We start from the raw sequence: 12,471 nt of genomic DNA, 5'->3' as shown, positions 1-12,471 counted from the left end.
ACAATTACAACATTTAAAAGGAAGGATTTAGAAGGACATGGGCTAATTGTTGGCAAATGGAACTAGATCAGTTTAGGATATCCGGTCAGCGTAAAGAAGTTGGACCAAAGAGACTGTTTCTATGCAATATAACTCTATGACTCTATGTAAAGGCCAGTTCAACAAGTTTTTAATCAGTCTTGGAACCAAAGGTTATTGGGGAAAAGGAAAGGAGGTGGAGTTGTGGATTATCAGATCAGATTTCACTGAATGACAGAGCAGACTTGATGGGCTGAACGGTCTACTGCTACTCCTACATTTTATGATCATTTAGAGTAACAAAAAGTAGCCCATTTCAATAGCTTCAAGAATTGCAGGAGGTGTGGAGGAGTTATTGTGGTGCAGCCACAGGAATCAATTATAGAGATGGTGCTTAGAAAGCACTAAACCCACTGACTAATCTGAGAAATTCAATAAGTACTTACACATGCAATCTCATTTAAAGGACTCTGTGAACTTCAGCCAAAGTCGAGCTTCAAGCACATCAAATCAGTTGTTTGCAGCTCATTAAAGTGTGATCACAGGAGTGATGAGATTTCTGAAGAAATTGTTTTCATTATTCATTCATGGGATGTGTATATCACTGGCTAGGCCAATAGTTTTCGCTCATCTTTGAGTATCCTTCAGAAGGTGGGGGTGAGCTGCCTTCGTGAACCACAGCGATCCTTGGCATGTAGGGTCACTCACAGCGCCATTAGGGAAGGAGTTTCTTGATTTTAACCCATTAATGCTGAAGGAATCCTAGCTAGACCCCACGTGGAGCACTGTGAGCAGATGTGGGTACCACACCTACAGATGGATATGCAATCGGTTCTGCTATAACATGTGTTTCTTCAACATGAATTGGCTATAACGCAATTGAAGAATTTAGATTGCTATTTGTAGAATGCGAACTTTCCTTACCTGTATTAGCTATAATGCGATTTTGGTCCCATTAGTTTAATTGGCATGGCTATTGCACGATTTTCTTGTAACACGGGATTGCATGAGAACGGAACTATCACGTTATGTCAGAATCAACTGTATTGGTCTTGGAGGGAGTACAATATAGGTTTAAAAGACTGATATCTGGACTTCAGGGGTTAAAACATGAGGACAGATTATACAAATTAGGCCTGTTTTTCCTAGAATTCAGAAGGATAAGGAGTGATCTGATCGTAGTCTTTAGGATCATAGCAGGAAAAGACAGGGTAGATAAAGAAAAACTATTTCCATTGGTTGGAGATTTTAAAACTCGATGGCACAGTCTAAAAATTAGGGCCAGACCATTCAGGAGAGATGTTAGGAAGCTCTTCGACACACAAAGGGTGGGAGAGGTTTGGAACTCTCCTCCACAAATGGCAGTGGATGCTGGATCAGTTGTTAATTTTAAAGCTGAGATAAATATATTTTTGTTAAACGAAGGTATTAAGGAATATGGGCCAAAGAAAGGTATATGGAGTTAGGCCACAGATCAGGCATGATCTCATTGAATGGTGGAACAGGCTTGATGGGCAGAATGGCCTACTTCTGTTCCTATGTCCCTGTATATTTCCAGGACAGGATGGTGAGTGATTTGTAGGTGGTGGTGTTCCCATGTATCTGCTGCCCTTGTCTTTCTAAATGGTAGAGGGCAAGGATTTGGAAAATACTTTCAGAGGAGCGTTGATGAGTTGTTGCAGTGTGTCTTATAGATAGCACACACTGCTGCTACTGACCGACGGTGTGAACCAGCAGGAAAGGCACTTGCTCACTGAGATTATCTAACTTTGACATAAATATGTTGGTCCTCTCAGTCTTATGAGCCACCATGCTCAGTCAGTGTGCAAGTTTTGATGACACCAACACATCACCAACTCACCTGTGTTAGACACAGAAAGTTCTGACAACACTCAGCAGATCAGGCAGCATCCGTAGGATAATCAAACAGAATTGGCGGTTCAGGTCAATTCAGGTCAATTCGGTTCTACTACAGTAAAATAAATACCCCCAAAACCACAAGGGAGAGATGGTGGCAATGTCATTCCCCTAATAACCTGTAAACCTCTATAAAGCTCTATAGATGTGGCTTCAAATCCTACAGCACTTTCAAAATTAGTGCAGTTAACAAATCCAAAATGGAAAGTTAATCACACAAATAGTTTTGTGGGTCTACCTACAGCACATTGAGCGTAGCAGTTCAAGAAGTTCCTCTGGACCCATGGCGAGGAGTCACTGAAATGACTACACAGTGATGTCAACAAGCTTCATCCCACCATCAGACTGACCATGGATTACTCTTTAGTATTAGTCTCATTCTTGGACACATGCATCGCCATTAAAGACGGGCACCTCACTACTTTATGCCATTGTAAACCCACGGATAACAACACCTCCACATCATGGCAGTTCAAGAAGGCAGCTGACCACCACCTCCTCATGAGCAGCTAGGGATAGGCAATCAATGCTAATCCAGACAGTTGATGCCTATGAGTGACTGAATAAAGCTTTGGCCATCTAGCTCATTAATGTCCTTTAGGGCAGGAAATCTATTATCATTACCCAGTCTGGCCTCCATGTCATCTGGTCTCACAGCAAAGTGGCTGACTCTTAACTGCCCCCTGAAACGACCTGGTAAGTCATTTAGCACAAGGGGCAATAATGAATGGGTAACAAATGGTGGTCCAGTCAGAAATATCCACATTCCCCTGCGTAATAATATAGCTTATTATTCTCCTGAGAGATAGGTATTTCCAGCATTTTCTAGCTTTATTTCAGGTTTCCTCATTTGAGAGTTTCCTATGTTGCTCATGCTTCACATGCCAATGGAACACTTCCTTTAACAGAACAGGTTCAAGGGGCTGGTTGACCTACTTTTGTTCACATAACCTGAATAAGGCTGTGCTTTCATAGAATCATAGAATCCCATTTGGCCCATCAAGTTCACACCAACCCTGGAGAGTACTCCACCCAGACCCACTCCCCCTACCCTTTAACCCCACATTACCCACAGCTAACCAACCTAGCCTGGATTGGGAGGAGGAAACCAGAGCACCCAGAGAAAGCCCACGCCGACACAAGGAGAATGTGCAAACTCCACACAGACAGTCACCTGAGGCTGGAACTGAACCCGGGTCCCTGACGCTGTGGGGCAGCAGTGCTCACCACTGAGCCACTGTCCTTAACATTAGACCAAGTTTCCTGATAAGTGGCCAGTTTCATTAACATTGCCATCAAATGTGGCAGCGATCATGAAGACAATGACAATTCAGGAAGTCTTGAAGGGGCAAACTGAAGTGAAAAACATTCATGTCAGGATCTGGGAGTGGGAGCGGGGTTGGCGTGGGGGTGGGGACGGAGATCGGCGTGGGGGCGTGATGGCAGAGATCGGCGTGGGGGCGGGGTTGGGCGTGATGGCGGAGATCGGCGTGGGGGCGGGGTTAGGCGTGGTGACGGAGATCGGCGTGGGGGCGGAGACACATGTGGCGTTGTGGTCATGCAGGTTAGTGATGTTGCGGCGTTGTGGTCATCTACTGCATCCGCTGCACCCAATGTGGCCTCCTCTATACTGGGGAGACAGGCCGCCTACTTGCAGAACATTTCAGAGAACACCTCTGGGACACCCGGACCAACCAACCCAACCACCCCGTAGCCCAACACTTTAACTCCCCCTCCCACTCCACCAAGGACATGCAGGTCCTTGGACTCCTCCATCGCCAGACCATGGCAACACGACGGTTGGAGGAAGAGCGTCTCATCTTCTGCCTGGGAACCCTCCAACCACAAGGGATAAACTCCGATTTCTCCAGTTTCCTCATTTTCCCTCCCCCCACCTTGTCTCAGTCAAATCCCTCGAACTCAGCACCGCCTTCCTAACCTGCAATCTTCTTCCTGACCTCTCCGCTCCCACCCCACTCCGGCCTATCACCCTCACCTTGACCTCCCTCCACCTATCGCAATTCCAACGCCCTTCCCCCAAGTCCCTCCTCCCTACCTTTTATCTTAGCCTGCTGGACACACTTTCCTCATTCCTGAAGAAGGGCTTATGCCCGAAACGTCGATTCTCCTGTTCCTTGGATGCTGCCTGACCTGCTGCGCTTTTCCAGCAACACATACACAGTCATAGAGTCATACAGCACGAAAACAGACCTTTCAGTCCAACCAGTCCATGCCGATCATAATCCCAAACTAAGCAAGTCTTCTCACCTGCCTGTGCATGGCCCATATCCCTCCAAACAATTCTTATTCATGTACTTATCCAAATGTCTTTTAAATGCTGTAACTGTACCCGCGTCCACCACTTCCTCTGGTAGTTCACTCCACACATGAACCACTCTCTGTGTAAAGAAATTGCCCCTCATGTTCGTTTTAAATCTTTCTCTTTCACCTTAAAAATATGCCCCCAGTCTTGAAATCACTCACCTTAGGGAAAACACACCTGCCATTCACCTTATCAATACCCCGCCCATGATTTTATAAACCTCTATAAGATCACCCCTCAACCTCAAGTTAATTCGAGAGACCAGAGTGGAAAAAGTTTGATAGAGTTGTGCAGCATTCCAAAGGGATTTGGTCAAGTTGGAAAGAAGTTATTTCCAGTGGCAGGAGCGTTGGTGACCAGAAGATATAGATTTAAAGTAATTGGCAAGCGAACTAGAGGTGACACTGGTGAATAAGTGATTATAACCAGACTGGTCATCAAGCTGGGATGGTGAAAGCGGTTTCAGCAGCAACTTTCAAAGGGGAATGGAACAAATACCGGAAGGAGGGCAGGGCGGTAGATGTAATCTATATGGATTTCAGTAAGACCTTTGATTAGGTTTCACATGGTAGGCTGCTCTGGAAGGTTAGGTCACATGGAATCCAAGGGGAGCTGGCAAATTGGATGCACAGTTGGCCTGATAGTAGGAAGCAAAAGGTAATAGTGGAAGGATGCTTGTCGGACTGGAGGCCTGTGACTAGTGGAGTGCCTTAGGGGACGATGCTGGGCCTGTTGCTGTTTGTTATCTATATCAATGATTTGGATGAAAACATACAAGGCATGATTAGTAAGTTGCAGACGAGACTGAAGTAGGAGGTATCCTGGGCAGTGAAGAAGGTTATCAGCAATTGCAGCAGGACCTTGATCAGCTGGGGAAGTGGACCAAGAAATGGCAAATGGAGTTTAATATAGATAAGTGTGAGGTCTTGCATTTTGGAAAGTCAAATCAAGGTAGGAGTTTCATGGCGAATGGTATGGCCTTAAGGAGTGTGGTGGAACAGAGGGACCTTGGAGCTCATGTGCACGGTTCTCTGAAATTGGAATCGCAGGTAGACAGGGCAGTGAAGAAGGCTTTTGGCACACTGGCTTTCATCAGTCAGGGCGTTGAGTACCATGGCGACTACACCACAAAAAATGCTGTGTTGGTTGCAAAGCACCTTGGGACATCCGCTGATAGTGAAAGGTGCCGCATAAATGCAAGATTTTATTTTCTAAATTGACTGAAAAATCCAAGCTCCTGGCTCTCAACATGACACTCAGTATTTGCCTCCAATTAGACCTCCTGATTGCATTGAAATTTTGAGCTGATTAATCTGCTAATGTGGGGAAAGGACATTTCCAATTCGCCAAATTGGTGTTAGCTTCAAGCACTCACAGAGAGAGGCAGCATCCAGGGAACAGGAGAATCGACGTTTCGGGCATAAGCCCTTCTTCAGGAATCCCTGAAGCCCTGAAGAAGGGCTTATGCCCGAAACGTCGATTCTCCTGTTCCCTGGATGCTGCCTGACCTGCTGCACTTTTCCAGCAACACATTTTCAGCTCTGATCTCCAGCATCTGCAGACCTCACTTTCTCCACTCACAGAGAGAGGCACCTACCCAGTACGATGGAGAATAAAGGTCCATATATATGGTCTATACGGTCACTGTTTGTCCTGCAGCTGCCTGAGGTGCAATATCAGCAAGAAACAGTGATTGCACACCACCTGGAGCCTACCAGAGTGAGTTTGGTAACTGTGACAACATTCAAATTAAACCAGAAATAGTTTTGAATTGTACAGGAACTGATGCCAGAGAGTTGAATTCTCTGCCACAGAAAGTGGCTGAGATCAAAATATTGAATGTTATCAAGAAGGAGTTAGATATAATTCTTAGAGCTGTAGGGATCAAAGGGTATGTGAGGGGTGAAAGTGGGAACAGAGAACACAGTTGGATGATCAGCCATGGTCATGCTGGATAGTGGAACATGCTCAAAGGGCTGAATGGCCTACTCCTGCTGCTAATTTCTATGTTTCTATGATACGAGACTGTAAAATGCATTGATCAAAGGCTTGTTCCAGTTCTGTCCTTGTTTACTCAACAGTTTGTAGAGCTGGGGCAAATATCCATATGACACGTGACTGGCTGGTTCCTATTTCCTTTGAACCATCAAACGAACCAAATCCTAAATATTATGTTTGAAAAACTGCCTCCCAATATCGATAAGTCTTCCACCAAATTAAACAGAACCCTCTCCCTCATTGTACAGCCAGGCAAGCCTTATTGCTCAGTTCCTGGATGGGTGCAACTCCAACAACACTCAAGAAGCTTGACACCATCCAGGACAAAGCAGCCCATTGGATTGGCACCATTTCCACTCTCATAAACATTCACTCACTTCATTATTGAGGTACAAGAACAGCAGGGTGTAACATCCGCAAGATGCAGTGCAGGAACACACAAAGGCTCTTTCTAAAGTGAAGACCTCTACCCCAAAATGTGGGCAGCAGATACATGGGAATACCGCCATCTACAAGTTCCCCTTCAAGCCACTGACTTGAAGGGCTTTTGCCCGAAACGTCAATTTTCCTGCTCCTCAGATGCTGCCTGACCTGCTGTGCGTTTTCAGCACCACTCTAATCTAGACTATGATCTCCAGCAGCTGCAGTCCTCACTTTCTCCTTGGAAATGCATCGTTGTTGCTTCAGTATCTCTGGGTCAAAATCCTGGAACTCCTTCTCAAATAGCACTGTGGAGTCCCTAGATCCCAAGGGCAGCTGAGGTTCAAGAAAGAAACACACACACACACGCACGCACGCATGCACGCACACACACACACACGTACCCATGACCCATCGCTCCATTGGCTGGCTTGACTATAAAGGTCTTCTGTCTGCGTTTCTTTCGGAGTTCCTTCACACAGTTCTGGAACTGAGTGTATTCCGCAGGAAAGATCCAGGTCCTTGGGGTGAAGCAGTATTCCTGAGATTGACTCTTGATCATCCTGAAAGTAAAACACGGATGATAAAAGGAGGAATCCACGCCATGGCAGAGTGTTCAAAACTGAAATCATGAAAATTTTGGGGGAGAATTTTCAACAGAAACCGAAGAATGAGAAATCAGGTGGAAATGAAAGCGTGTGGCCATTGAAAGGAAAGCTCATTCCCTAACAATGGCTTGCAGGGTACAGCAATTGACTCAGGAAAACAATACTTGGCTAAAAAGGGTTAAATTATAAGAACAAGTTACACAGACTCAGGAATAGACTTGAACGCGGAAGGTGGTGCGTTGATCTAATTGAGAAGTTTCAGATGGTTGAAGGAAGAGATAGGTCAGTTGGAGAGAAACAATTTCTTCTGCTAGTCCAGAACAAGTGGGAAGATTCAGGGCAATGTCTGGAATGATTTAGATGAGGGAACTAAATGCACTATCTCCAAATTTGCAGATGACACAGAGGGTGGGAGAGTGAGATGTGAGAAGGATTCAGTGATGATTCAGTGTGATTTGGACAAACTGAGTGAATAGGAAAATGCATGGCAGATTCTGCACAATGTGGATCAATGTGAGGTTATCCACGTTGATAGCAAAAACAGGAAGGTGGATTATTCTTCGAATTGCAATAGATTTGGCAAGTGGGAGGTGCAATGTGACCTGGGTGTCCTTGTACACCAGTCACTGAAAGTAAGCATGCAGTGCAGCAGGCAGTGAAGAAAGGAAATGGTATGCTGGCCTTCACATTGGCAGGTTTCTAATACAGGAGCGCGGATGTCTTGCTGCAGTTGTACAGGGCATTGGTGAGACCACACCTGGAGTACTGTGTCGGAGTTTTAGTCTCCTTATCTGAGGAAAGATGTTCTGGCAATGGAGGGAGTGCACCAAAGGTTTACCAGACTGATTCCTAGGGTGGTAGGACTTACGTATGGAGAGAGAGTGGATCAGTTAGGGCTATATTCCCTGAAATTTATAAGTATGAGGGGGAAACCTCATAGAAAACTATAAAATTCTACGGCTTGACAGGAAGGATTTTCCCAATGAACAGGGAGTCCAGAAACAGGAGTCACAGTTGAAAGATATAGGTAAACCATTTCAGACTGAGAGGAGGAGCGACTTCTTCACCCAGAGAGCAGGGAGCCTGTAGACTTCTCTGTCACAGGAGGTGGTTGAGGCCAAAATATTGACTGTTGTTGGGAAGGAGATGGAGACAGCTTTTACAGCAACAGTGATCAAAGAGTATGGAGAGAAAGCAGGAACAGGGGACTATGTTGGATGATCGGCCATGATTGTATTGAATGGCAGAGCAGGCTCGAAGGGCGGAATGGCCTACACCTGCTCCTATTTTCTATGTTTATTTATTTCCATGAAGGACTGTCTCTAATAAAGTTACCTGGGAACCTTGAACTCACTCCCCTAAAGGCTCCTGCGGCTGAAGGTCAACTGAAAATTTTAAAGGTACAATTTCTTTCAGGAGCTAGTACAGACATGATGGGTCGAATGGCCTCCTTCTGTACTGTAAAATTCTATGATTTTACTTGATAGGTTTTTAACATTATAGAAACAGAGAGTACAGGAGAAACTCAGCAGGTCTGGCAGCATCTGTGGAGAGAGAAACAGGATTAACATTTCAAGTCATACAGTCATATTACACAGAAACAGACCCTTCGGTCCAACCAGCCCATGCTGAACATAATCCAAAACTAAACTAATTCCACCTGCCCCTGGCCAATTTCCCTCCAAACTGTTCTTATTCATGTACTTATCCAAATGTCTTTTAAATATTATAATTGTATCCACATCCACCACTTCCTCAGGAAGTTCATTCCACATGTGAACGACACCTTGTGTAAAAAATTTGCCCCATATGTCTTTTTTAAATCCCTCTCCTCTCACCTTAAAAACATGCCCCCTAGTTTTGAAATGCTCCATCCTTGGGAAAGATAACTACCAATAACTCTATCTATACCTACCATTATTTTATAAACTTCTAAAAGGTCACCTCTCAACCTCCTATGCTCCAGTGAAAAATCTCCCTGCCTATCCAGTCTTCCTTTATAACTGAAACCTTCCATACCCAGCAAATTCCTGGTAAATCTCTTCTGAACCCTCTCCAGCTTAATACCCTTCCTTAACAGGGTGACCAGAACTGGACACAGTATTCCAGAAGATGCCTCACCAATGTTCTGTACAAACTCAACATGGCGTCCCAACTCCTATACTCAAAGGACTGAGCAATCAGGGTAAGCATGCCAAATGCCTTTTTAATCACCCTGTCTATAGGTCACTCAATCTTCAAGGACCTGCACCCCTAGGTCCCTATGTTCTACAACACTACCCAAAGATCTACCATTAATTGTATAAGCCCTACCCTTGTTTGTTTTACCAAAATATAATACCTTGCACTTATCCAGATTGAACCCCATCTGCTATTTATCAGCCGATTGACCCATTTGATCAAGATCCCTTTGTAATCTTAGAAAACCTTCTCCACTGTCTACTATGCCACCGATCTTGGTTTCATCTGCAAACTTACTAACTATGCCTAACTCATAGTGACACCTTGCTATCCCCAGCCACTGGCCCAGTCATCTTACCTGTGACATGTGAGTGTCCATAAGACATAAGACATAGGAGTGGAAGTAAGGCCATTCGGCCCATCGAGTCCACTCCGCCATTCAATCATGGCTGATGCGCATTTCAGCTCCACTTACCAGCGTTCTCCCCGTAGCCCTTAATTCCTCTAGACAACAAGAATCTATCAATCTCGGCCTTGAAGACATTTAGCGTCCCGGCTTCCACTGTACTCCGTGGCAATGAATTCCACAGGCCCACCACTCTCTGGCTGAAGAAATGTCTCCGCATTTCTGTTCTGAAATGACCCCCTCTAATTCTAAGGCTGTGTCCACGGGTCCTAGTCTCCTCGTTTAACTGAAACAATTTCCTAGCATCCACCTTTTCCAAGCCATGTATTATTTTGTATGTCTCTATTAAGTCTCCCCTTAATCTTCTAAACTCCAACGAATACAATCCCAGTATCCTCAGCCGTTCCTCATATGTTAGACCTGTCATTCCAGGGATCATCCGTGTGAATCTCCGCTGGACACGTTCCAGTGCCAGTATGTCCTTCCTGAGGTGTGGGGACCAAAACTGGACACAGTACTCCAAATGGGGCCTAACCAGAGCTTTATAAAGTCTTAGTAGTACATCTCTGCTTTTATATTCCAACCCTCTTGAGATAAGAGACAACATTGCATTCGCTTTCTTAATCACGGACTCAACCTGCATGTTTACCTTTAGAGAATCCTCGACTAGGACTCCCAGATCCCTTTGTGCTTTGGCTTTATTAATTTTCTCACCATTTAGAAAGTAGTCTATGCTTTTATTCTTTTTGCCAAAGTGCAAGACCTCGCACTTGCTCACGTTAAATTCCATCAGCCATTTCCTGGACCACTCTCCCAACCTGTCTAGATCCTTCTGTAGCCTCCCCACTTCCTCAGTACTACCTGCCTGTCCACCTAACTTCGTATCATCGGCAAACTTCGCGAGAATGCCCCCGGTTCCCTCATCCAAATCATTAATATATAACGCGAACAGCTGTGGCCCCAGCACCGAACCCTGCGGGACACCGCTCGTCACCGGCTGCCTTTCTGAAAAAGAACCTTTTATCCCAACTCTCTGCCTTCTGTTAGACAGCCAATCCTCAATCCATCCCAGCAGCTCACCTCGAACACCATGGGCCCTCACCTTGCTCAGCAGCCTCCCGTGTGGCACCTTATCAAAGGCCTTTTGAAAGTCTAGATAGACCACATCCACTGGGTTTCCCTGGTCTAACCTACTTGTTACCTCTTCAAAAAATTCCAACAGGTTTGTCAGGCATGACCTCCCTTTACTAAATCCATGTTGACTTGTTCTAATCAGACTCTGCTCTTCCAAGAATTTAGAAACCTCATCCTTAATGATGGATTCTAGAATTTTACCAACAACCGAGGTTAAGCTGATTGGCCTATAATTTTCCATCTTTTGCCTTGATCCTTTCTTGAACAAGGGGGTTACAACAGCCATCTTCCAATCATCCGGGACCTTTCCTGACTCCAGTGACTCTTGAAAGATCTCAACCAATGCCTCTGCTATTTCCTCAGCCACCTCTCTCAGAACTCTAGGGTGTATCCCATCGGGGCCAGGAGATTTATCAATTTTAAGACTTTTTAACTTTTCTAGCACTATCTCTTTCGTAATGGCAACCATACTCAACTCAGCCCCGTGACACCCTTTAATTTTTGGGATATTACTCATTACCACTGTGAAGACAGACGCAAAGTACTTGTTAAGTTCTCCTGCTATTTCCTTATCTCCCATCACTAGGCTTCCTGCATCAGTTTGAAGTGGCCCAATGTCTACTTTTGCCTGTCGTTTGTTTCTTATGTACTGAAAGAAACTTTTACTATTATTTCTAATATTACTGGCTAGCCTACCTTCATATTTGATCCTCTCCTTTCTTATTACACTCTTTGTTATCACCTAGAGGCCAGTTGTCACCTGGAGCCCAGTTACTTCCCCCTTGCCGCTGTGTCACACAGTCTGGACTGACACATCCTCTTCACACTGGTAAACTCTCCTCTGAACATTGCCACTTGCTGTGAAGGTGTCAAATGGTGGGGAGGTTGGTCCACATACACACACGCACACCCGCCCGCGCACACACACGTACACACAAACACCGCTCATACACGCGCGCGCGCACACACACACATACACGTATACACACACACCTTGCTCATTCTCAAACATGCTCACTCCCTAATAAATGCCACCTTGAGACTCCGATTCCAATTCTAAAGGAGACAGAAATCTGGCCAGCCTGGGTCACTTACTTGGCCATGTTTCTTGCCAGACAGTCCTTACGGCAAATCTCTCCCATTCCAGGAAAATGGTTGATCCTCTGAAAAGACAAAAAAAAAGTTTGCATACAGCATCTGTAAACAGTCACAGTGTCAGAAATTGAGCTGGAGGAGGCAGAGATATAGTGATAATGTCACTAGGCTAGTAGTTCTGAATCCCAGCTTAATGATGTGGGCACATGAAGTTCACTTGGATAGATGGTGAAATGTGAATTCACCCACGACAAATCTCAAATAAAATAGCCAAATAGTAACTACGTAACCATTGTCGATTGTTGTAAAAACACAATCTGACTTTTGAGTGCAGTAGTTGGAACGTCATGTTGAGGTTTTAGAGGACATTG

The 12,471-nt window shown here is 45.0% G+C and overlaps 1 protein-coding gene across 1 annotated transcript in view; it reads right to left on the bottom strand.

Annotated features, from left to right (window-relative positions):
* ttll7 (tubulin tyrosine ligase-like family, member 7) overlaps window positions 1–12,471 on the bottom strand; it is a 331,613-nt gene that overhangs the window by 158,457 nt on the left and 160,685 nt on the right. The window contains exons 5-6 of the mRNA XM_087990253.1: window positions 12,101–12,168; window positions 7,081–7,239 (exon numbers count right to left, since the gene is read on the bottom strand). Coding sequence (XP_087846379.1) covers window positions 7,081–7,239; window positions 12,101–12,168 — 227 coding nt within the window. The remainder of the gene's footprint in view (window positions 1–7,080; window positions 7,240–12,100; window positions 12,169–12,471) is intronic.

This window comes from Chiloscyllium plagiosum, unplaced genomic scaffold, assembly GCF_037043375.1.
Source record: "Chiloscyllium plagiosum isolate Xiang-an unplaced genomic scaffold, Cpla_swu_hap1 HiC_scaffold_9, whole genome shotgun sequence".
Lineage (NCBI taxonomy): Eukaryota > Metazoa > Chordata > Chondrichthyes > Orectolobiformes > Hemiscylliidae > Chiloscyllium > Chiloscyllium plagiosum.
Note: the sequence above shows the minus strand (reverse complement) of the source record. Positions and strands in the feature narration are given on the sequence as shown.